Below are 24,322 nucleotides of genomic sequence, written 5' to 3' on the forward strand. Positions count from 1 at the left end.
TTCGGAAACTCGCCCGAACTCAGCCGAAAGCTGCTGCAGTCGATAAGATAAGCGAGATGGCAACGCTTACGTACCCACAATTCGCGCCAAATATCCCTGTGCCCCTCATGTGCTGGTCATATTATCACTCGACTTTCATATCATTCACGTTCTTTCCCAATCTCTTGCAGCCGATTATGAGACACTTCGTCGACAACACTGCTTGATCTCAGATCAACAAGATTCAATCAGAGAAATCGGATCTGGTCAGCTGCGGGTTGTTGCAAAATGGCTCAAGGACACGCTTTTCATGGAGCCATCATCCACTCGCTCGGACCCAACGAGGTCGAGATCCTGGAGAATGCTGGCCTTATTGTGAACGGCGATGGTGTCATAACCGAGTTTTTCCAAGACATCTCCGCGGAAGAGCTGTCAAAGAAGGTTCCTGCCACCGCCCAACTTCGCTCAATCCCTAAAGGCCAATTCTTATCGCCGGGCTTCATCGATACGCACAATCATGCTCCTCAATGGGCCATGAGGGGTCTTGGCCAAGGCCTGCACATCCTCGACTGGCTCGATCAAGTCACATTTCCCCACGAAGCCCGATTCTCAGACCCTCAATATGCTCGGAAGGTCTACGAAAGCTGCGTCGATGGATTTCTCAAACAAGGCATTACGACGGCGTCTTACTATGGCTCAAAACATGCCGAAGCTACGCAAATTCTCGCAGACATCTGCCTATCGAAGGGTCAGCGAGCCTTTGTAGGAAAATGCAACATGGACCGCAACGCCCCCAGCTACCTCCATGATACCTCAGCTGAGTCGTCGCTGCAGGAGACGGTGGAGTGTGTGAAGCACATCAGGAACATCGATCCCACGGGAAAGCTTGTGCGCCCAGTGCTTACACCACGCTTCGCAATCTCTTGCACTCCCGAGCTACTTGCTGGGCTGGGGAAGATGGCTGAGGAGGATACGAAACTGGCAATTCAGACTCATTTCAACGAAGCGGAGCAAGAGATCAAGGCGACGCGTGAGCTGTTTCCCGAGTTCTCCAGCGAGGCGGACCTGTACCACCACTTCGGGCTGCTGAACCAGCGTTCGATTCTTGCACATTGCACATTCATGACCGATTATGAAATGCAGAAGATCAGAGAGTATGAATGTGGTGTTGCCCATTGTCCGATCTCGAACATGACGGTTGGCGGTGGCTTCATGGCGGCGTCCATTCGCCAATTCCTAGCAAGGGGCATCAAAGTCGGCCTTGGTACTGACAGTGGAGGTGGATTTTCTTCCAGCATGCTCGACAGCATCCGTCAAGCAGTGATCGCCTCGAATGCTCGTGAGGTAATGTCTGACGGAAAAGACAAGGCGCTATCTCTGGACGAAGTCTTCTACTTATCGACATTGGGCGGAGCTAGGGTTTGCTGTCTTGAAGACAAGATTGGCAGTTTTGCCGCAGGCAAGGAGTTCGATGCTCTATGGATCACTTGCCCGGTGGAGTCCTTCGGTGTGATGACTCTTAGGGAGGAGTCAGATACTTTGAGAACGGTGTTCGAAAAGTTCCTAATGACGGGCGATGATCGGAATATTGCACGTGTGTACGTGCGTGGAAGGTTGATCAAAGATGCGCCCTCCACATAGAGAAATTCTTCAATTGTCAAGATTAGATCAACGCTCGATTTGACCTACAAACACGTGCCAAGCAATACACCACGTCATCTAGACAACTTCATTCGATCCACTTCGCCAGAAATTCAGTCACCGTTTTCTGGAACAGTTCGGGCTCATCCGAGGGCGGGCTATGACCCGACTTCTCGAATATTACCAGCTCGCTTTGCGGAATCCCTTGGCTGATCCCCTCGCCATAACCGACCGGCACGACAACATCGAGTCTGCCAGTGGCTACGAGAGTCGGCGCTGTGATATCCTTCAGCTTCGATCGAACATCGAAGCGGGGTATGTTGTGAGAAAAGGCAAAGTTGTGGGTTTCATAATGCAAATGATGTGTCTCCGCAATGGCGTTGCCCTCGAAAGTCGACGATGCAGATTTCGAATCTGTCGACCCACTCTTCGGAGTGTAGATGCCAACAATTTCCGCAAAGGCGTTTGCAAAATCCTCGTTGCTCCTCACGCCGCCGCTTACGAGACGCACCTGTCGATCCCCGTCTGGCTGGATACGGTCGCTGGTAAGAATGTTCTTCAAGAAGTTGATGCTTCCGCGGAGACCATTTGCCCAGGTGTCTCGAAGTACGAGTGCAAGAAGACGGTCTGGATGGACTATGGCGTATTGAAGGGCAACGAAGCCACCGTATGAACCTCCTGCTAGAATGAACTTCTCGGCTCCCGCCCATTTTCTGCAGAAGGTCAGTGGTTTTCTTCAATCCGGCACCAATGAGGGTTTCCTCACCGGAGCTCATCCACATCGGCGACCCATCGAGCATCAGTGTATGGCGGTTTCAAGTCACTTTCACCACTTCCTCTGGCGTCGTAGACAAGCACTCTGAAGTTTGAGGCAAGAAACCCAAACGACGATTCAGGCTCCCTGTGGTTTGACAGGCCGGGTGCACCATGGAGTGCAATGAGAAGGGGCTTTGTCTTATCGGTGTCACCGAGAAACTTAACTTGCACAGATGCTCCATCACTTAACTTGACCGCAGAATATTCGGCCATGATGAAGGTTAAGCGTCGAAAGGTTTCGTGAAAGAGACTTATCTCCGAAGATCAAAGTTGTTTTGGATGTTGCGGACTGTCTCGGCGAGCGGGTGTTAGGTGTAGTTTTTAACTCACAAGGACTCCATGTGCTTATCAATCATACCTATGAATGCTGCAGAATTGAGGAGGTATCACGTCATGACGCTAATTAGCATCTGCATGTCGGGTACTGAAGGATTGGAGGAGGCGACCCCTCTCAAAGTCCCATTCAGCACGCTGCCTAGCCATCACAGTAGAGAGCCTCAGCACGAAAGTTCCCGCCATGCCGAGTGCCATGACGAAGTTCGCGATCATGTCATCGGGTAGATTAATAAGCATTCATGTAGACCGATGCAAGTTTTTGAACCATAGGTATATTCATAACCGACAAAATGAAAGAAATCTAGCGTCATAAATGTGCAAAATGTCCCGTAACCCAATCTCCCAGATGAAAAGATCCAACTCAATATGTACACAGAAGAATTCTCGAGTAAGGTCAAACGAGCCACTAGTTGACAAAGTTCCAGCATTGAGACTCGTAGATTGGGATCTCGACCTCGTACAAAGACTTAGTATAAAACTGAGTGACAAATGCATCAACGTTGAAGTGGAAGGTGCTGGCAAACCATGCGCCGTTGATGCACTGGTCTCCGGTGGGTTTCGTGAAGGTGACTCCACTGGCACTTGTGTAGGTGAAGTCGAGATCGACGGCGAAAGCGTTAACAATCTCAGGCTTTGCTTCAATACCAGCGGACATGTCGAGCAGGCCGTTGAAGAGCTTGACGCCGAGAGCCACTGTCAAGTCGGCGTAAGGGTTCAGCTGAAGCTCAACCTGGGCGCTGATATCCGTGGTGACATTGGTTTGGGGCTTCCAGCCAGTGGCAACGGTGTTGGCTTGGTTGAGGAAGTCCAGGTGGACGGTAGCCTCAGGGATAGAGCTGACCACACCAAAAGTGGCGTTGACGGAACCTGAGGCGGCGAACTCGATGCCAAGACCAAAGTCGACCATGGGGCCAACGTCAATGATGCCCGGGATAGAGAAAGCGGAAACAGTAACGGAAAGAGGGTCATAGTTGTAGAGGTTGGTGGAGTATTGGGCATTGACCGCGGCGGTAATAGCGAGGTTTAGATCGGAGGAGTAGTCAAGGTCGATGTAAAACTCATCCACCTTGAACTTCCAGAAGTTGTAGTGGACGTGGCCGCTGAGGGTAACGGTGGTGTCGAGCTTGGCTTCGTTGGCAACGATAGTCAAGGGGTCGGTTGCAACGAGTGTGGTGCCAGAGAGGTCGGCAGAGATTGTGCCAGAGAGATCGCGTTTGGCGGTGGCAGTGCCAGTGTGGGTGAAATCGATAACGGCATCGTTCAGTTGGTCACGGATTTGGACTCTGGAGGATGATGCGGTCAAAGTGAGTGTGGTGTTATCGAAGGTGTATCCTGAGATGACATAGATTCCGCGCTCGTGCTCACTGTCGCAGGTGCCGTTGTGGTTGGTAATCATGGTAAAGTTCTTTGCCGGCCAAGAGCTCAAGCACGAGTTGTAGTCCTCGGTAGCACTGAACTTGAGAACGACATCAGTGTCGGAGCAGGTGATGTCGGTGATGGTATCAATGTGCTCTAGGAGCACTGAGGGCTGCTTCATCTCAGCGTGAACCAATGCGTTGGTTGCGTTGAGACCCTCATAATCTAGAGTGACATTGATCTTGGGCGTGAACTTGGCAGGGCTGAGAGGAGTTGCCGGGATTGAAGCCTGCCGCCTAACGGGACGAAGCAGGGCCGAGCTAGGGGGTACTACATCCCGTACCGGCAGGGCAGCCGAAATCGCCGTGCCAATGAAGGCCTGCGCGGCAAAGAGAGTGAACAGAGACGACTGCATATCGAGGAGGCAGTTTCTATGTAGCGGGAAGAGAGTGTAGAGAGATGATCAGGAAAGCTTGATTCCGAAAAGACTGTGTGACTCTTGTCGAGAAAGAATGAACGGGTCAATGAGTGGCGACTGATTGTTGCTGTGAAGACACAAGATCTCGATTCCAGACCATGCAGAAACCTAAAGACTTTATACTAGAATGTGAAGCCTTGAAAGGCTGTGCCATCACTGCCGTGAAGCATCACTATCACGGCCAGACCGGGAACAGGCCACTGGGGATATCGGATTGAGTCCCAAACGGGATCGTAGTCCACCGCGCCTCATCACTGGCTGGGGTTGATAATACCGCCGCAAGAGTAGAGCTGAAAGCCATTAAGCCTGCGGAGTGTGGAGGTACTGGCTGACCAGTCAAGGATTCGGGATCGTTGCACGTTGTATTTCATCGGAGTAAAAAAAAACGTCTCGGTCCACTGGAGCCCCGGCCTCTTCGCCCGGTCCCTACGCTCCATCTTACAGACTACAGGCGGATGTGGCCGGTTGACGTTTCGATTAGCAACCGACTCACGAATCTGTAACTCACGTGTCGGTACATCAAAGCTGTTGAACCTGAGGTCTGACAACCGATAATGTTATTAGTCTTGAATGGTTATGCTCCAAAATGTTCCAATTCTGCCGATAAACACATGTCTGATGATACGCCTGATAGGCTGATAAGACACCGAAGGCCTCAAAACGTGGGTCCGGCGAACTTCCGAGAAGTCAAGCTTCTTCCCCAGGTTTAGCTCGCTCTCGCTCCCTCGTGCCATTGGTAGTCTATTTGTGATCACGGACCTGTGAAGCTCGCGGAGAACAACCTCCATTCGGATGCGGCCCGGGAGACGCGAGTCAGACCCGGAGTCCCAGCGTGTCGTTCGTCCGATCACGCGTTTCAATCACAGAAACTCAATTCATTCCGCATAAACAAATGTTTGAAACTTAATTGCTTTGCTCGCGGCTGCTATTCAATGCTTATAATTCTAGCCTCTCATGATGGCCCCAGTAGCTTCCAGGCATCACGCAGAGCTTCTGGCTGCTCTGCGGAGACCGATATCGGCACGTTGTCGACCTCAAACGGTTTGGCCGAGGAGAATGAACCAGGGTTTGGCCCAGTTGAGGCTGTCATCCTAAATGGGAAGACCCCTTAACTAGGCACCCACCAGCTGGCCAGATTTTCTGCTTTAGGCACTGGCGGGCTCGCTCCTCGGAGCCTCAATGGCTGAGCCTATCTCTAGGGAGTGCCAGAAAGTGATCTGAGTCCGATGTCGTGGGGAAACATCATGCTTGGCCCCCATGCTTGACCCTGCGAGGAAATTGGTAGGTAATGCTAAGCCTCATGGCATGGGACGAACGATACTACGTAGTAAATGGGCCCCCATTCAGCTTTGTTGTCTATGGCGTTACGGTATGACTGTAACGCGATAGATTGCCGGTGGGATTAGTGTGGCTTCCTTGCGGGTGTATTCAGTAATGATCACTCAGCTAGAAAACACGGGCTGTGTGCTGTGCCAAGAAGGAACAAGCTATCGGACTTCTCGCCGGACAAGGTATGCACTTTATCACATTGTCCAAACAAGAAATTGAACTCGGCGCTCTTGACTCGCCAATTAAGCATGAGTTGACATCACGACCCTATGTAAATATCTTCGAAACATCTCGCGGACTCATACCCCGACATAGTATTAAGCGCCGTGGCGCGTTAAAGTGCATCTTGGACCCATATGAACGATCACGACCTTCTAGCAGTTGGATATTCTGTCAGACCTAATGGACGGCTAGAACCTGTCTGTCCGATCCGATCGATGTAAGGGGGAGATTCTGCTTTTATGAGGTCGAATATCATTGGCGAATTCCTGCTTCCTGCATCTGAAACAGTGATTCGGGAACGTATTTGATTGCACTATGAGGTCATCAGCACTGCGGGCATACTATTACCACAGTCAAGGTGGTTGGCTTCGTTCCGTCGGTAGACCGCAGCTTCCCCGCACCGGCATTTGTTGCACAACCGGGTAAGCGATCCCGGCATCCCATACACCCAGCCCAAAAGCTCGAACTTTACGTTCTTTCTACCCTCCATATTCGTAGGCTGACTTTTAGCAAGGGTCATTAATCTTGGGACCGCGCCCCCTTAGTCGAACATGCCATTCACCGGACCGCCGTTGGACCCTGGTAAGCTGGCGTCAAGCCCCTTCGCATCCATGTCGCCTAAGCCCCTCGCTGATATCCGGGCGCAGTGTCCGAATCCCTAACGATCTGGGATTGGTTGTTCGAGAAGCAGCCCTATGGCAGTAGAGCGAATGCCTTCATCGACGGGTTGTCAGGACGTCGCATCTCATTTCAAGCCCTAAAGACATACGCGACCCTTGCCTCCATCTCTCTGAACCGCAACTATGGTCTCGAACCTGGCACTAAGGTCGCAATCGTTTGCAGGACCTCGGTCTGGTACCCAGTTGCACTGTTTGCAGCCATACGGCTAGGCGCCATCGTGGTGCCCTTGCCGCATGAGGCCAAGACCCCAGATTATGAGTACTTCCTCAAAACCTCCGGTGCCGAGATTGTCTTTGTCGATGAGTCAACCGTCAACCAAGTTCGACCTGCTTGTTCTCGTCTGAACATTGATTCGGATCATCTCGTTTCTGTTGACTGTGATGTCAAGGACCTGAAGTCCATTGGGACTCTGGTCGAAGAAGGCTGCTCCTCTCAAGTACAGGGGCAGGTTCCCCACTGGCAATTGCCGGCGACTCAATCAAACAAAAAGGCCTGCGCCTATCTACCATTCAGCTCGGGTACAACTGGATTACCCAAGGCAGTGAGACCTGCCCATGATTTAGCCAATTGAGAGTATCAGTTGAGTGTTGACTGAACTTCAGGTTATGATATCTCATGCCAATGTCATTGCGCAGTGTCACCAGATGGATACCATGGACCCTGGAACAAGGGAGACGATCCTGGCCCCGCTGCCTTTCTACCACAGTATGTGGCATCTTATCGTTGCTACAATCTTTTTGCTAATCCAGGCCTGCTTACACAGTCACTGGGCTACTGCAATTTCTGCACGTGCCAATCATGTTCGATCAAGACGTCGTCCTGTTGAGCAAGTTCAACATGGCAGACATGATGAAGACTATTCTGTCGTACAAGTGCAAGGAACTATGGCTAGTTCCTCGTAAGTATTCTTTTTCTGATTACCTTTACCGGGCTAATTACTTCCCAGCACTGTTGATCCGCATGGTCAATGAGGAGGTGGCCAGAAAGAATGATCTATCATTCGTCAGGCAGCTCACTACTGGAGCGGCACCCCTGTCTCCACAAGTCATCGAGAAACTCGCCAAAGATTTCCCTCAAGCAAAGCTCAGACAAGCGTATGGAATGACGGAGAGTTGCAGCTGCCTCACGACTACTCCCAAGGATCTACAGGTCTATGCGAATGCTGACAAGGTGGGGAAGTTGGTTCCAGGCACGCAGGTCAAAGTGGTCGATCCCGCGTCTGGCAAAGAGGTTGGGTATGGTGAGGAAGGCGAGGTAAATTCCCGAACGATTCAACAGCTGCCCTGTAGACTTCGTACGCTAATCACAGATTTGTCATAGATATGGGCCCTCGGCCCTCAGGTTACTATGGGCTATCTGAACAACAAAAAAGCAACAAGCGAAACATATGACGAAGACGGCTACTTACACACCGGGGATCTGGGCATCATGCGGCCAGATGGCTTCGTGACTATCCATGATAGAATCAAGGAGATGATCAAGGTCAGTATGGTGATATAGAGAACCTGCTATGAATGTAACAATTTTTGAATGACTATGCTAATATGCCCTTGTCTTCCAGGTCAAGGGTCACGGAGTAGCCCCTGCAGAGCTAGAGGACACTCTTCATGGGCATGAAAAGGTTGCAGACGTTGCAGTCATCGGTATACCGGACGAGTACGCCGGTGAGGTGCCTAAAGCCTTTGTAGTGCTAAGAGAAGGCGTCAACAAGTCTCAAGAGACAGCGCAAGAACTAGAAAAGCATGTGGAGGGGCTAAAGGCACGGTATATGTGGCTTCTCGGAGGGATTGAGTTCATTGACCAGATCCCTAAGAGTGCCGCTGGAAAGATCCTTCGGCGCAACCTGAGAGAGATTGAAAAGAGGAGGCGAGAGGCAAACAAGAAGGAGTCCCGTTTGTGATAGTCGACTACCTGTGGCAAGTCTACTCTATTGAGCTAAATAATTCACTCATTTAAGCATGATCTGTCCCGAGTCCATGAGTTCCCGTGACCCTCAAGACGACACAATGAAGTCTCAATCTGCCTCAAATCCGATCCCATCCCTTCATCTTCCTCTGATAGTATTTAAATCTGAAATAATGATTGATAATCGCTGGCGGCCATCCGCGAATGCTTTATATGGCCTTAAACGAGTTGACTTGAGGCTAGCTCATGTTCAGATCCATAAGACACATTCGATATGGAGGTTGAAATCAGAGACTCAGCACAAACGCTTATTCAAATACCTCACATTGACGCAGCCAAGATGGAAGTCATGGCCATTCAGTCGTCTCCGATAAGCTACTTCTCTGAACGAGCCAAGGCTGGGATGCGGGGTGGATCACTTCGTTAGTGCCGCTTCAATTGGAAGCCGCCAAAGCCCCCGGCTCCCACCAAATACTTATATCGAGTCTGTAAATGGAAATGCCCCATTCTTCGCGGGGAAGTGCATGCGGTCTGTATTCCGAGATCTGGCACCAACGGCCAATGCCGTGATACGAGCGGGGATCCTTGCTCGCCCGAGGGAAAACGCGAACACATGCATAGCAGCCCTGATCGTCACCCACAGGTATTCCTTGGACTGAGCTTTGATTTTGTCATTTCAAGTTTTCTATCTGAAACTTTCTGTCAGATTGCAATCGCTTTGCAACTACGGTCCGGATCGTCCTGGCCAGATAGTAAGGATGTCGGACGTGGAGCAGGCGCAGCCTGATCCGGACACCGTACCATTAACATTCGATAACAAAGTCGGCGGAACTCCTTTGAATCATCAATATAATGGGCCCTACAAGGTTTCAGAGCACATTCTTTGGGCACCACGGAAGCTCAGGGTTGCTTGCATCGGTGCTGGAGCTTCTGGACTGACCCTGTGTTACAAGAAAGAGAAGGAGTTTGGCGAGAGCATTGATCTCGTCGTATACGACCGTGAGTTCATTCTAACAGTATTCTTTCTCCAGTGGAATTATTGATTTCCTTTCTTTTCAGGACACCCAGCCTGTGGAGGTGTGTGGTACGTGAATAAGTACCCGGGCTGTCGATGTGATATTCCGTCGCCATCTTATCAGCTCTCGTTCTATCCCAAACCGGACTGGTCCCAGTACTGCGCTCCTGCAGAGGAGATTCAGAAGTACTATCAATCCTTTGCCGAAGAGCGCGGCTTCGTTGAAAAGTACATCAAACTACGCCATGAGGTCGTGCAGACGACCTGGAACGAAGAGACCAGCCAGTGGATCCTGGACATTGATGAGCTGCTTGACAATGGCGAAAAAAGACGGTTCCAAGACAAAGTTGACTTTCTAGTCGCCAGTATCGGCATCATGAACACCTGGAAATGGCCAGACATTCCCAACCGGGAAGCCTTCAGAGGCAAGATGATGCATTCAGCAGCGTACGATACGTCTGTGAACCTGAAGGACAAGTCGGTCATAGTAATTGGCTCCGGAGCTTCCGCCGTACAAATTGTTCCTGCGATTCAACCAGATGCGAAGAAAGTGACATCTTTCTATCGCACGCCGCAATGGGTCAGTGGTGGTGTACCCCTCGAGGGCTACACGGAAAGCGGCCAGAACTTCTCGTGTACGGACACACCCACATTCATCACGACTGAAGTCAAATCTAACTCTCGATAGATACGAAAGAACAGATTGAAGCATTTCAAAACGACCCAAAGCTTCATCTAGAACATCGCAAGAAGATGGAAGACAGCATCATCAAAGGGTTCCCCTTTAACATTCTTAACCACCCTATCCAAACTTTTGGCCGCGAGGTACAACGTAGTTTATGCTTCGGTTCAGATTCCCAGCTAACTAGGTCTGTATAGCTACTTGAAAAAAGCATGACCGCTGCTCTGAAAGGTGATCAGCGGCTAATCAAGCGTCTCATTCCATCGTTCCCTGCGGGGTGCCGACGAATTGGTCCGGCGGAAGGATTCCTGGAATCGTTTCATGAGGATAATGTAGAGTTAGGTGATGGAGACATCGCAGCCTTCACAGAGAAAGGCGTTAGAACTGTTGATGGCAAGAAATACGAGGCGGATGTCGTCATCTGCGCTACCGGCTTCGACACAAGCTACTGCCCTTTCTTCCCAGTTGTCGGGCGCCAAGGCCGAAATCTCGCTGACGTCTGGAAAGATGACCCAGCGGCTTATCTTGCACTTGCAGTAAACGGGTTTCCAAATTTCATGCGTACGTTCCCCCCCTGCGAAAATAGAGAGACGTCGTTCGTGCGTGGCTGATACATTGATCGTAAAGTTGGATCACTCGGTCCGAATGCCCCATTAGCCCATGGAGCTCTGACACATGTTCTCGAGGCGGCTCTCACCTATGTCTGTAGGGTGATTCGGAAGATCCAAGTCGACAATATTCGATCGATCGACGTCAAGGCTGAGGTTCTGGAAGAATATAACGAGCACGTACACGAATGGCTGAAAAGAAGGTAAGCCCTGTGGTCCATGGCAATGTCCACGCAACGCATTTTATCAAGGATCACTGACAAAACAATTATTTGCAGTGTTTGGGCTGGTGGCTGTCGCTCTTGGTACAACCAAGGGAAGCCAGACGGGAAGGTTATCGCCCACTATCCTGGCTCCCTGGTTCATTGGCGCTTGATGACGAACCAGCCCAGATGGGAGGACTACAACATCAAATATCGAAGTCGAAACCGATTTGAATTCATGGGTAACGGGTTCACTGACATTGAGGTGGACAACAAAGACGTGTCCTGGTATTTGAACCCCGAGGAGATTGAGAAGCCATTGTTCACTTCTTTGAATCCTGTCTAGAAGTAGAGTAGCCTCAGAGGGTTTTCGTATGCATTCATGGAAAATCACAATCTTAGTAGCATTGAACCGCTATCTGACCGCTCAGCACGCCATTCAAGGCGGTGGTGATCTTTGACGGTTGTTGAGACATATCTGGACGCCAAGAGCTCTGATAGCGGGTACAGCCATCTTGGAGGAGTTGCATTGAATCCGCTCCCAGGCCGATTAGCAAGGATTCAGCTTGCCCACCTTCCCTGTAGAGAACTCTTCCGTCTTGGCTACTAGGTACACCACGATAATTCAAAAGCTCCTGCAGCTCAGTAGAGATATTCTAAAGGCCATGCAGGAGATTTGCACCAAGCTGCATTACCACAGTGACTAGCAAAATTAGATACGAGTAGAGAGCATTCTAATTGGGCTGAGCAGCTTTCCATCTCGCAGATAAAGACCTGCATGATGCATGCGTTGGTAGCCAGCTTTCTGTTCTTCTCATGCAAGTCTCCGTCACCATGGCCCATATCAAGCGAATAGCTCTGCTTCTAGGGCTAAGTTTGCCTGCATTCTCGATCCCACTTGCCAGTGACGCGTTGGCGAACGACATCGTCCTAGACAAGTATATCGTACGAATCGCACCAAACACGGTCGACGCCGATTTTGAACATCACTTGCAGTGGGTCGGAGCAGTGCATGCGCGCAGCTTGATGCGACGCAACACAGCTGGTGTGGAGAAGACATTTGAATTTGGAGGCTTTCGCGCATACGCTGGGGAGTTCGATCATGAAACGCTTGAGCAGATCAAGCAGGACAAGAACGTAAGTTTTGCGGTTTCAGGCAACGAAAGAGAGCCTGTTGGACTGACAGAAATATCGATATTACAGGTTGTTGCAGTGGAAGAAGACCGCGTAGCTGAAGTCACGGCTATAACGACCCAGGTTAATGCGCCATGGGGTCTTGCAACTCTATCGTCCCCTGCACCACTGGTCGACGGCAATAACGCCGGGTATCCGTACCATTTTGATAGTGCAGCTGGAGAAGGGAGCTTTGCATATGTGATGGACACCGGTGTTACTGTGGCACACCCCGAGTTCGAGGGTCGAGCTTTCAAGGGTTATAACGCCTGGGCTGCTACTGGCGAAACCTTTGATGATGAGTTTGGCCATGGTTCTCACGTAGCAGGTACAATTGGTTCTACAACCTTCGGCGTAGCTAAGAAATCAACTATCTTCGACGTCAAGGTTGCTAGAGGAATTGTGAGTACTCCCGGAAGATAGTTGGCGAGTTACTGACAAAGATGGCGCGCAGGGCTATACTACCACTGCTCATATGCTAGATGGCTACAGCTGGGCCGTGAACAACATCACAAACACGCCAGGACGCATTGCGAAGGCGGTGATCAACATCAGTATAGGTATGTGGCTTCCAGAGACTTAGTCCCACCGAGCTGAATATTGTATCAGCTGTCCCCAAGAACGAAGCCATCAACGCCGCAGTTGATGCTGCGTTCGATCTCGGGGTCACTACCATCGTAGCTGCCGCGAACGACGGGAAAGACGCCGGAGCTAAGTCACCGGCCTCAGCTTCGAAGGCAATTACCGTCGGTGCAGTCGCGTGGAATTGGACACGTGCTGACTGGAGCAATTTCGGCCCTGATGTTGACATATTCGCACCTGGTCTCGACATCTTGTCTTTGTGGAAGACATCGGGATCTACGGCAACGATTTCTGGTACATCGATGGCCTCGCCTCATGTTGCCGGCCTCGTCGCATATTTGCGGAGCGTATACGAAATGCCCGACGCAGCTACCGTACGGCAAAAGTTGACTGAGCTCGGGCTCAAGGGAGTTGTCGGTGATGCGCGAGAGGGAAGTGCCAATTTGCTGGCACATAATGGGGTCGTTGCAGCTTGATGGATTATCAGTAAATCGAATGAAGCTAGGTTCTGTTGGGACTGATAACGTACCTCGAGTTTCTTACATCTTCACTTGCCTAACACAGCTACCGCCGTCGTTTAGCATGAATGCAGCCAAGATCCAAGGCACTCCCACATACTCCCGAAGAACCTGGGAGCTGTGAGGCTTTTACTCTTCCTGGTCCAGGCACTCAAAGTGCGGTTATAGACGCATCTTGAATAGTTGGAGCGCATTGTGCCTCGGCTTGTCTGAAACATGCAGCATGCCCTTTCTTGCAGAAATGGTAGAATGAACCAAGACGAGCAATATTCGGCGACACATGCGGAGAACTGTTGCAACGTCCAGGATTCTAGCAGCGGCTTGCTCTATAGATTGAGACCCATTGTCCGTGTCTCCAAAAAGTGTCGCCCTCCACTTCTCCAAATACGTCATGCAGGAGCAAACTTGGGGTAAGAGGAATGATTCGATGTGTCTAAGAACAGTCGTCTCATCGTCTGCTAAGAGTGGGGGAGGGTCTCGGATGAGCTAGAACTGCCTACTTCTTCTTCCCCGCGCCATCTAGGAATGGTAATGATTCGCCGATTCGGGCCACAGCTCAGGCTCGGGGGTTCGGGATTGATCCCCCTCCCACTCGGACTTATTCTCATCCCCCACTCCGGCCACCCTCCCGTCACACTCGAACCTGCCGGACACAAACTGGCCCGCGGCGGCATCCCCGCGTCTTGGCAAAAGTTTCCCGCCCGCTACCCCGCAGCGGCGCAGCCCCCATCTCAGTTTAGCAAGATATTCCGCGGGAGAGAAGCTGCCTCGTGTGGCAGCCGGTCACCCGGGGTCGATGTCATACAATGGCACTATTCTTGGTGATTTCTTGGGAGATGATGGCTCCTTCGTGAGGGGTTCGTGAGTGGGATAAATAAGGATGGGTGCTGCTGTGCTCCTCTTCGTGCTTTCTTGAATCCCCATTGCTCGTCATCTGAAATTTACCAACCCACACGCATCACCATGGCCTCTACTATGAAAGCAGTGAACTATCAGGGACCTTACAAGGTCAAGGTTTCGGAGGTGTCCCTGCCAAAGATCCTACACCCAGACGATGTCATCGTCAAAGTCACAACGGTAAGATGAACCCCACTTTCATCTGTTCTTGCTCGAAGAGGGTCGCCAAGCTGATTGTCGATACAGGCTGCCATCTGCGGATCAGACTTGCAGTATGCCACGCCTGATAATTTGAATGTAATAATGAAGTAGCTAAGTATGTCGCAGTATGTATGAGGGACGAACTGCAGCGGAGGCTGGCATCACATTCGGTGAGTTATTCTACAACAGACTTCGAGGCCCCATGTGCCAAGTATTGACGAGGATTACAGGTCATGAGAACATGGGAATTGTCGAAGAGCTCGGTGCTGGCGTCACTCTTCTCAAGAAGGGAGACCGCGTAGTCATGCCCTTCAATGTCGCAGATGGGCGTTGCCAAAACTGCGAAGAAGGACGCACGGCATTCTGCACCGGTGTCAACCCTGGCTTTGCTGGCGGTGCTTACGGTTGGTGCCCTGATCCTAATTATTGCCTCAATGGTGTAAACTAATACAACTTCCCAGGATATGTCGCCATGGGACCTTACCCTGGTGGACAGGCTCAATACTTGAGAGTACCGTACGCCGACTTCAATGCCTTGAAGCTGCCTCCTGGAAAGGAGTTCGAAGCCGACTTTATCCTGCTGGCAGACATCTTCCCAACCGGTGAGAGTGATCCTTGACTGTCGACTTGGTGCAAAGACTAACTTGATGTTGCAGGTTGGCACGGTGTTGAGCTGTCTGGCTTCAAGCCGGGTGAGAGTGTTGCTGTTTTTGGTGCAGGTCCCGTTGGCCTCATGGCAGCGTACTCTGCTGTGCTCCGTGGAGCATCAAGAGTCTTTGTCGTAGACCGTGTTCCCGAACGTCTTCAATCCGCAGAGAAGATCGGATGCACACCCATCGATTTCACAAAAGGCGATGCTGTGGAGCAAATCAAAAAGTCGAATGGTGGCGAGGTTGACCGATCCGTTGATGCCGTTGGATACCAAGCCGTCAGTGCAGGCGGCAACACGGAACAGCCCAACATTGTTCTGGAGAACATGATCAAAGTTACCCGAGCTTGCGGTGGCCTTGGTATTCCAGGGCTTTACGTTCCGAGGTGAGAACTATGACAACTTTGATGCGTGAAACCAAGCTAACTCGTCATCTAGTGATCCGGGTGCGTCGGATGATGCTTCGGCAAAGGGCATGATCAGCCTTAGCTTTGGCAAGCTATTCGAGAAGGTATGGGCACCCCAAAGCTTCAGCTAATTGGTGCTTTGCTAAATAATCCTAGGGACTTTCTCTCGGCACTGGCCAATGTAACGTCAAGGCTTACAACAGATATCTGCGTGACTTGATCATTGCAGGCAAGGCCAAGCCCAGCTTCGTCGTCTCGCATGAGATTAACATTGACGATGCGGAGACTGCCTATGAGAAGTTCGACAAGAGAATCGACGGGTACACCAAGGTCCTCATCCACCCCAACGGTGGCTTTTAACGACATGATGTATGATGTACTCCGGCGGTGTTGTGGTGTTCAAAAACAGGCAGGTGGTAACACGGCGGGCGGTGGTGTTTTGACGCGGATGGCCAGTTGTAAGTAGCTTATGACTACCTGGGCACATATTGAATCATATCCCAAGTTGTACTATGCATCAAAACTGCTACAGTGTGCCTTTTTATTACGCCCGCCTCGTCTCCATTCGTGAAAGATGAGGCCAACGCGTTACCCCTTGATTTTCGAATGTTGGCCAACGCATTACAACGTGATGCCATGCAGGGGCAAGTCATTCATACTGCAAGCAGTTCATCTCCAAACAAAAGCCACAGTGCAGGGCGTCATTTTTGAACTTGATCTTCTAACGAAAGTGCGCGTCTGTTTCATGTTTAGATTCGTCTTTCGAACAATGTGACCCTGTCTAGTCACCATTCTACCCCGTCCGTACCCCTCAGGCTCCAGTCACTGACTTGATATTGTCATTGCTCGGCCCACGATGCCCCCTTAACCCGAACTTCTGCTCCCTTTTGATATCTTAATCTATGTTTCTGGAACTTATGAGTCGAATAATAGTCCACATAATAAGAGGGGTGTGTTCCATGACTCTGCACCAGTCGCAAGTATCTCGCGGTGCGTCGACTGGCATGATGCAAGCGCACGTCAGACAATTACATCGGTGTACCTGAGCTTTGAGAGAGTCTGACGAAGCTGGCATTGTGTCGATAGTTACGGAATGCTGGCTGTTGTGTAGTTCTTCTGCGGAACTAGCCTGGAGGTCATTGTGAAATGTATGTGAAAACCATCAGGTTATGCGGCGCGTACGTCCATGTCCGCTACTTTAAGAAGCCTTTCATCATGTCAATTGAATCACTAGAACTGTTTTATTGATAAGTTCACAACTCAATCATTTCAAACCGGGGCCCTTTTTGAGGTTTAATAGGACATTTGAACTGAATCACACACGTTGACTTTTGAATTCTCAAAGCGCTATTCCACACTTCTACATCTTCTTATCGCAATATTTCGCTATTTATTTACTCGTCATAAGTGGTTCGGAGACGAATGTGTACATAGAAAGTTGCACATTCTCATGTTTTACGAATTGGCCTGGACGCTCGAAGCACGGCAACTGTTGCGACAAGCGTTGCTGACGGATTACGCACAACATGAAGTTATCTTTTCTCGTTCTCTTCCGGCGCGACATGCGGAAAAATGTGTTCACGCGGGGCAATATGCATAGAGCATCGGACATGTTACCGAAAACTTACTCCAGTTGATCCCGCTTCTGCTGTGCCACTTCGCCAAGGTGGTAGTAGTCCATGAGCCCCTGGCTAGCAATGCAGCAATATTCATAGTATCCACTTCCTCGCGTCCTTTCGCAGATTTGCATTCTGTTTTGCTGGAACCGTTGTATATAACTTTGATGGCCCGTTGGTGCTTAATCAAAGGAAGAGATTTCGACCCAGTCCTCCACATGATCAATACTCCCCCCCATATCGTGTTCTTTGTCAATGACGATTTTCAAATTTATTTACGCCAGCTTGCTAGCTGTGGCCCCTTTGGCTTATGGATTTGAGGACCGCGACTGTACCGGCATCAACGCCATTCATCCTCAGTGCCGAAACGCCGATGCCGTTCCGTACCTCAGGGACTTTTTCTATGTTGGCGGTCGCGCTCTGGATACTGCCTCTGGCGAACTCACCGCCGACAAACTCTATGTCGAAAAGCTTAGCCCAGTCCTTCCCCTGCGAGAAACACCCATCGTTTTCTTCCACGGGGGAGGATGCAGTGGTACGTCTTGGCTCAATACGCCTGACAACCGCAAAGGATTTGCTAGCTACTTCATTGAGGAGGGCTACGTTGTGTACATCGTGGATGCTGTTGGCAATGGCCGGAGCACCAACATGGACTTGGAGGGATTCCCATTGACGGCGGGATCATCTTCGACTTTGGTCGAAATGGGATTCTCCGCTCCTGAGTTCTACAACGGCTATCCCCAGTCTCAACTGCATACACAATTTCCCGGCACCGGAAGAGCCGGCGATCCAACTTTCGAAAACTTTAAGAACTCCATGGTTCCATACACTACTAACAACATCACCTTCGAGAACGCCATGCGATCTAGCGGATGCAAGCTTCTCAGCCTGATCGGCAAGTCGTACGTAATTGGCCACTCCGCTGGTGGTTCTGCAGGTATTCTGCTCTCCAACGATTGTCCGGAACTCGTGGCTGCCAACATCAATCTTGAATCATCAACTATTCCATTCTTTTGGTACACATACGGAACTGCCGGGTTCTTCAACAATGCCTGGGGTTTGGCCAATACCCCTCTGAACTACACTCCGCCTATTTCCGATCCTTCTGAGCTCAAAAGGGTTGAGGTCGGAAACTCTACCACGGCCAAGCGCAGCTGCTTCCGTCAAGTCGAGCCGGCACGCAAATTACCCAATATCGCAAGTGTTCCATACCTCATGATCACGGCTGAGGCAAGCGTTCACGTCACTTATGATCATTGCATTGTGGAATACATGAGGCAGATCGGCGCGAAACCTGAATGGATCAAACTTGCAGAGAGAGATATCCTTGGAAACGGGCACTTTATGCATATCGAGAAGAATAACGGTGAAGTCGCCAAGCTGGTGCTGGATTGGATCGGGGGTAAAGAGGATTTGATCTGATCAAGATGTTCATATCGATGTCAAGCTTTCCTAAACGCTCAACGTACACTCACACATGAATGAATGCCAATTATTAATTTGCACACAGCATCGTTAAGAGAATGATCCGTTTTCTTCTTATCTCTGCTTCAATCCCTGAGGCTCTTCGTGCCACTCTGGCCTGTTGTGCCATTGAGGCGAAGGGGCTCGTGGATCATGGGGTATGTACTCCGGGTGTTCATCAGCATGCGTTACGTGAACCTCGACCTCCTGAGTCCGCAGAATATTCATCTCCATCACCGTACCACGGTTCTCTCGCAACGGATCCTTCTTCACGATGCTCTCGCTTGACTCTGAGCGATCTCTCATTTCCGCGATAATGGTTATAGATGACTTCGCGGTATGCTTTTTGCTCCGTTGTGTCCCGTCGGTATCGGAGGTCTTGCTGTAATGCCATGTTCCATCGTCCGTCCCGCCATCAGATTGACTTCTTCCGCATGCCTTAACAACGCTGGCCTGGGCCTTATGCCAGTATTTCTCAAACAGACCATCCAAAACTGGCAGCGAAGCAGTCAACATTCCGAGCGATAGATCTAGACATGTCCACACCAAGACCTCAACATAATCCCAAGTAAAGTCGTTCGTCATCGTAGGTCGGATCTGACGTAGAAGGCCGCCGAGGACTGTCACGCCGCCAACTGCCCAGATAACGAAAAGACGAATCTTCTTCGCCCCGCCCATCCGGACTTTCCACAAGATGATGATTGGTGTGAGCAGCAGCGTGAGTCCCTGAGCAACATGGATGCCACTTAGGACCTTGGACTGTACCCCCAAGTCTATGCATACGGGCACGGGCTCGAGACGTCCACGCAAGGCCAAGTCCCATTGAACCGCTGGCGGATTGCAGGCGAACACGTTATAGAAAATTGCCAGCATCACATAGGCAACCAATGAGCCCATGAAAATGTCCCACGAAAACTGCCACCAGCGGTTGATGTGATCTGCCATTCGACGAATGAAGATGGCAATTGATAGCTTGATTATGCCCACAGCTACGTAGAATGTCGTCTTGCTAGTCATAGCAACGACCATGCCGAAGTTATACTGCTCGTACGTGACTTCCCACGTGTGGACGGCGGCCGCGCCTGCTGCGAGTGACGTGATCTGGGCTATTGGATAGACGAGTGCAACTAGCTACATCGGATAACAATCCATGTTAGCAATGACGAGCAGTCATCTTGAATTGCTTTCCACTTACTGCTGCGATGATTATTGTCCAGTCATCCCATCCGAATTGCATCGTCGAGCCCCTCTTCAACCTCAGTCCGACCCTCCCGGCCGTGGGAATCGCGATGGCCAGAATAACAAAGATGAGACCCGCCAGAATGCTGGGTAGCCTCGTCTCGTATGTGTAGTCCGCCGGAGGTTTGGCTGCAAGAAAGCAACCCTTCATTGGGTTGGCATCATTCATCCCAACCATACGGAAAAGGCCTTTGATGATGTAGTAGTCGTGCCGTGTCGCAGGCGGCTGTCCCATGAAGGCTGAAAGCCCCGCGGCGGGGAGGCTGGCTGGATCATCTGGAATCGACTCGAATGCATCCGTGGATGCCATCACAGGCGAGGAGTTCGTGTGCCATTCGGTGGAAATGAATGCGGTAGGTAGGTCATCTCAGTCGCGCACGATGGGCAGCCTTATGGTTTTGAGCAAGTTTATTCAAATGTGAGTGCCACACCAAGACAAACTCTGACAGAAAAAAGCAACGGGCTGTCTGCGCCAGAAGATTTCGCTTCTGCACCAAAGATTATGGCTTGCTGTGCCAGATGGGCACATTAGCGAGCCACACTATGCTGCAGTGGTATGATCTCAAATCTGCATGCGATGGCAAAAGCGGCAGCGTTTCCTTGAGCGCAGGAAGCCGTGCTCTTGGCTAACAGGGATTGTATTTCGGTCTCTTTTGAGGCAGACGCGTTCTTCGCGTTCTCCATCAGACCTCATGGCCCCCAAGACTGTGCTCCTTCCAAGTCCAGTCGAAGTGGCGACCATCTAAGGAGATAACTCAAGCCGGCTCGACGTTTTGCTTCAGTATCCTCAATGTCGAAATCTTGTTTTTACCTTCTCCCATCTTGGTCAAGACCAAAGAGACAATGTTCTGTGGATGAACTCCTTGCCCCTTGTGATGAGCGGAAACAGGGGCTCCGGGGAATGCGTCCGGATCTAGCGTGGCACCCGCCGGACCCCTGTAGCCACGCAATGTGCATGCTTTTCCCCTGATCCTTGCTTCTCCAGGCACTTGTTGGGCGTGCCCCTCACCGGTCACGATTCTGTGGAGTGATCCAACCGCGATTACCAGTGATTTTGCAAAGTGAAAATGGCCCATCGACATTGTTTACCAAAGAAGCAAGCAATTTCATAGACAAGGTACAGGAGCCTAAACATGAAAGTCCTTGGTTCTGTTCACTAACCATTCTGCGAAAGCAAACTCTCCGCTTCTCGATCGGTCCGGGTCCACATCGTCGTCTTGCAGGTTGCCACACCCACAACTAATCGGCTACCTTACCTTCAAGAGTCGGACGTGTTGTATACGTCCCAATGATGCATCATACATGAGACAGGAAACATGAATCATTGGATATAGTGTAAGTCCGCATTATCTGTTCGTATCTTAAACAGCAGCAACGCTAGTCTAGGTCCCCAGTTTCTACCTCTTCTCACCCAGAGCAATGATCTCCGCCTCGATGGCCTGTCCAAACCCATCCGTTGTGCCCTTTCCTCCCAGGTCAGGGGTCATGATTGATGCCTCAGACCGGGCCAACACATTTTCAATCGCCCTGAGCACCAAAGAGGCAGCATCTGTGTATCCGTAGTGCTGAAGAAGCATTTGGCCAGCCCACACCATGCCGACAGGGTTGGCGATGCCCTTGCCATAGATATCCGGGGCACTGCCGTGCACCGGCTCGAAAAGACTGGGGAACTTGCCATCGGGGTTGATGTTGGCTGAAGGAGCAATACCGATAGTACCTGTGCAAGCGGGGCCCAGATCAGAGAGGATGTCTCCAAAGAGATTGCTGCCAACCACCACGTCGAAAATGTTTGGGCGTTGGACAAAGTGCGCGGTCAAAATGTCGATATGGTACTTGTCGAGGTTGACATCGGGGTAGTTCTTGGACATCTCTGCAACGCGGGAGTCCCAGTAGGGCATGGTGATGCTGATGCCGTTGCTCTTTGTAGCACTGGTAAGGCGCTTGCGGGGTCTGCTCTGAGCAAGGTCGAATGCATAGCGGAGAACCCTGTCGACGCCCACTCTGGTCATGACAGTCTCCTGGATGACAGTCTCTCTGTCGGTTCCCTCAAACATTTTGCCGCCAATGCTACTATACTCGCCCTCGGTGTTCTCACGCACGATCCAGAAGTCGATATCGCCGGGCTTTCGGTTGGCGAGGGGCGACTTAACGCCGGGCATCAAGCGGCACGGGCGGAGGTTGATGTACTGGTCGAATTCGCGGCGGAACTTGAGCAAGCTTCCGGACAGTGAGACATCGTCGGCGACTTGGCTAGGCATGCCCACGGCACCGAAGTAGATGGCGTCAAACTTGAGGAGAGTTTCCTTCCAGTCAGATGGCATCATCTCGCCATGCTTCTCGTAGTAATCGCAGCTCGCAAAGTCGAAGGTCTCGAACTGCAGAGAGAGACCAAAGACTTTGGCGGCGGCTTCAAGAGCGCGGACACCCCATGGCATGACTTCCTTGCCGATGCCATCTCCGGGAATAACGGCGATTTTGAGCGTTTGAGGGGCCATTGTTGTTGGTTGGTGCTGGTAATGACTGGGATCTGGTAGATCTGACTTTGGATTATTCGTAGAAAATCGGTATGACGGTTTATAATTGCCACGAAGATTGGAGCCGTTTGACGATATCGGAGGATGTTGTTTCCGTGGAAAATGTCGTCGCCGCGTTACGCCCGCTGCATTTCGGGGATGAGGGGATGTGGTCGCTTAAATATTTGGCCGCGGCTTCTTAGTCCCGCGCCAGCGACGTCACTGGCGGCAGCTCTCAACAACTCACTCGTCTGACATGTCCGAAAAGCCGAGGGCCTGTTGGTAAATTTTCAATGGAACTTCGGCTTTATGTGCGAGCTAAACTGCATGTTTCGGCTACTTATACAAGTAGGCAAACTAGCACAGCACTGATGTCCAAGAAGTACGTGAAACTCGCACACAAACTTCGTGATCTATCCGGTATTTGGCATTGTAACACTTTCAAAACTTCATTAAATCTCGATTCAAAATGGTCAAAGTTGCTGTACTCGGAGCCTCTGGGCAAATTGGCCAGCCATTGAGTCTTTTGCTCAAGTCGGTACGTCAAGACGTATTTATACTCTATGTGTCTTTACACTGACGACACGGTCTTAAAGAGCCCTCTAGTGTCAGACCTCAGGCTTTATGATGTCGTGCACGCTGTGGGCGTGGCAACTGACCTTAACCACATTGATACTCCCGCTCCAGTCAAGGGCTACCTGCCTGAAAATGACGGCCTGCAAAAAGCTCTGTCAGGTGCAGAGGTTGTTCTGATCTCGGCCGGTAAGCTCTACTCCTACGAACTGGGAATTATAAGACACTGACAGGGGGCATTAGGCATTGCTAGAAAGCCTGGAATGACTCGTGATGGTAAGTCTTTCTTGTCAAATAGACGTGTTGATAGTTACCTGACACTTTCAAGACCTTTTCAAGACCAATGCCAGCATCATTGCGGACCTTGCTACCGGTGTCGCAAAGTTTTGCCCAACAGCCTTTGTCGGCATCATCACCAACCCTGTCAACAGCACTGTCCCCATTGCCGCTGAGGTGCTCAAGAAGAACGGCGTTTTCAACCCTCAACGTTTGTTTGGTGTGACAACTTTGGATGTGGTCCGAGGATCTAAGTTCGTGGCCGACGTCCTTGAAAACGACCCTCGGCAACTCAAGGTCCCGGTTGTCGGTGGCCACTCCGGCGCGACGATTCTGCCATTGATCAGCCAGTCTGAGCCCAAGGTTCAGCTGAGCCAAGAGCAGATTGAAGCCATCACCCACAGTAAGGAAATCGCCGCCTATAAAGAAGACTCAATCTGACATGCCTACCAAGGGGTGCAATTTGGCGGAGATGAAATCGTCAAGGCGAAGGCCGGTGCTGGCTCTGCAACCACATGCATGGCTTACGCCGGATTCCGGTAGGTGTCTTCCTGGATCATGTTGGGAAACGGACGTGACTGACGCGGGATGTAGATTCGCCCAGGCGATTATCAAGGCAGCCCAAAGTCAGACTGGCATCGTAGAGCCCGCGTATGTGTATCTGCCTGGTGTACCGGGCGGTGATGCCGTATCCAAGGAGCTCGGCGTTGAATACTTTGCTGTTCCTTTGAGCTTCGGTGCCAATGGTGCTGAGACTGCTCATCCCATCGGCTCTCTTTCTGATTATGAGACGAAGCTTCTCAAGATTGCTGTGGACGAGCTGAAGGGCAACGTCAAGAAGGGAGAGGACTTTGCGCGAGCTTAGAATGTGTTATAGACAGAAAATAGCTTGATATAAAGACTTTTCTTTTGCAAAGATCCATTTTAAAAATCAACTTCTAACTCCGGGTATCTCTAATGGAT

General features: G+C 50.8%; 11 protein-coding genes across 11 annotated transcripts; 7 read left to right on the top strand and 4 right to left on the bottom strand.

Annotated features, from left to right (window-relative positions):
* Window positions 1-267: 267 nt before the first annotated feature.
* On the top strand, window positions 268-1,620 carry guaD-2 (Guanine deaminase; the record flags this gene model as incomplete). The annotated part of the gene is made up of 1 exon (XM_032028560.1): window positions 268-1,620. One exon carries the CDS (start codon window positions 268-270, stop codon window positions 1,618-1,620), a length of 1,353 nt encoding a protein of 450 aa, XP_031891754.1.
* An 88-nt stretch (window positions 1,621-1,708) lies between these two features.
* pip-4 (Proline iminopeptidase) lies at window positions 1,709-2,649 on the bottom strand (the record flags this gene model as incomplete). The annotated part of the gene is made up of 2 exons (XM_032028561.1): window positions 1,709-2,333; window positions 2,387-2,649. The coding sequence occupies 2 exons, from the start codon at window positions 2,647-2,649 to the stop codon at window positions 1,709-1,711; spliced, it is 888 nt and encodes a 295-aa protein (XP_031891753.1).
* A 529-nt stretch (window positions 2,650-3,178) lies between these two features.
* CGGC5_v008581 (uncharacterized protein) lies at window positions 3,179-4,543 on the bottom strand (the record flags this gene model as incomplete). Its single annotated transcript, XM_032028562.1, has 1 exon — window positions 3,179-4,543. The coding sequence occupies one exon, from the start codon at window positions 4,541-4,543 to the stop codon at window positions 3,179-3,181; it is 1,365 nt and encodes a 454-aa protein (XP_031891752.1).
* Window positions 4,544-6,708: 2,165 nt separating this feature from the next.
* 4cl2 (putative 4-coumarate--CoA ligase 2) lies at window positions 6,709-8,738 on the top strand (the record flags this gene model as incomplete). The annotated part of the gene is made up of 7 exons (XM_032028563.1): window positions 6,709-6,739; window positions 6,805-7,379; window positions 7,441-7,543; window positions 7,602-7,736; window positions 7,785-8,092; window positions 8,159-8,320; window positions 8,400-8,738. The coding sequence occupies 7 exons, from the start codon at window positions 6,709-6,711 to the stop codon at window positions 8,736-8,738; spliced, it is 1,653 nt and encodes a 550-aa protein (XP_031891759.1).
* A 763-nt stretch (window positions 8,739-9,501) lies between these two features.
* On the top strand, window positions 9,502-11,597 carry moxY-10 (FAD-binding monooxygenase moxY; the record flags this gene model as incomplete). Its single annotated transcript, XM_032028564.1, has 6 exons — window positions 9,502-9,742; window positions 9,803-10,393; window positions 10,447-10,583; window positions 10,638-11,001; window positions 11,068-11,251; window positions 11,327-11,597. The coding sequence occupies 6 exons, from the start codon at window positions 9,502-9,504 to the stop codon at window positions 11,595-11,597; spliced, it is 1,788 nt and encodes a 595-aa protein (XP_031891758.1).
* Window positions 11,598-12,085: 488 nt separating this feature from the next.
* On the top strand, window positions 12,086-13,482 carry alp1-5 (Alkaline protease 1; the record flags this gene model as incomplete). Its single annotated transcript, XM_032028565.1, has 4 exons — window positions 12,086-12,388; window positions 12,455-12,826; window positions 12,879-12,984; window positions 13,034-13,482. 4 exons carry the CDS (start codon window positions 12,086-12,088, stop codon window positions 13,480-13,482), a joined length of 1,230 nt encoding a protein of 409 aa, XP_031891757.1.
* Window positions 13,483-14,487: 1,005 nt separating this feature from the next.
* yycR-1 (putative zinc-type alcohol dehydrogenase-like protein YycR) lies at window positions 14,488-16,038 on the top strand (the record flags this gene model as incomplete). The annotated part of the gene is made up of 8 exons (XM_032028566.1): window positions 14,488-14,601; window positions 14,668-14,693; window positions 14,749-14,792; window positions 14,853-15,026; window positions 15,084-15,224; window positions 15,279-15,657; window positions 15,710-15,782; window positions 15,835-16,038. 8 exons carry the CDS (start codon window positions 14,488-14,490, stop codon window positions 16,036-16,038), a joined length of 1,155 nt encoding a protein of 384 aa, XP_031891756.1.
* Window positions 16,039-17,549: 1,511 nt separating this feature from the next.
* CGGC5_v008586 (putative secreted lipase) lies at window positions 17,550-18,716 on the top strand (the record flags this gene model as incomplete). Its single annotated transcript, XM_032028567.1, has 1 exon — window positions 17,550-18,716. The coding sequence occupies one exon, from the start codon at window positions 17,550-17,552 to the stop codon at window positions 18,714-18,716; it is 1,167 nt and encodes a 388-aa protein (XP_031891751.1).
* A 117-nt stretch (window positions 18,717-18,833) lies between these two features.
* On the bottom strand, window positions 18,834-20,307 carry CGGC5_v008587 (uncharacterized protein; the record flags this gene model as incomplete). Its single annotated transcript, XM_032028568.1, has 2 exons — window positions 18,834-19,889; window positions 19,954-20,307. 2 exons carry the CDS (start codon window positions 20,305-20,307, stop codon window positions 18,834-18,836), a joined length of 1,410 nt encoding a protein of 469 aa, XP_031891750.1.
* Window positions 20,308-21,394: 1,087 nt separating this feature from the next.
* CGGC5_v008588 (D-malate dehydrogenase) lies at window positions 21,395-22,492 on the bottom strand (the record flags this gene model as incomplete). Its single annotated transcript, XM_032028570.1, has 1 exon — window positions 21,395-22,492. One exon carries the CDS (start codon window positions 22,490-22,492, stop codon window positions 21,395-21,397), a length of 1,098 nt encoding a protein of 365 aa, XP_031892091.1.
* Window positions 22,493-22,979: 487 nt separating this feature from the next.
* CGGC5_v008589 (malate dehydrogenase) lies at window positions 22,980-24,224 on the top strand (the record flags this gene model as incomplete). Its single annotated transcript, XM_032028571.1, has 6 exons — window positions 22,980-23,048; window positions 23,107-23,272; window positions 23,327-23,359; window positions 23,412-23,762; window positions 23,814-23,898; window positions 23,954-24,224. The coding sequence occupies 6 exons, from the start codon at window positions 22,980-22,982 to the stop codon at window positions 24,222-24,224; spliced, it is 975 nt and encodes a 324-aa protein (XP_031892092.1).
* Window positions 24,225-24,322: the final 98 nt, after the last annotated feature.

This window comes from Colletotrichum fructicola (assembly GCF_000319635.2).
Source record: "Colletotrichum fructicola Nara gc5 chromosome Unknown KSG_Nara_v1_contig04, whole genome shotgun sequence".
In the NCBI taxonomy this organism is placed as follows: domain Eukaryota; kingdom Fungi; phylum Ascomycota; class Sordariomycetes; order Glomerellales; family Glomerellaceae; genus Colletotrichum; species Colletotrichum fructicola.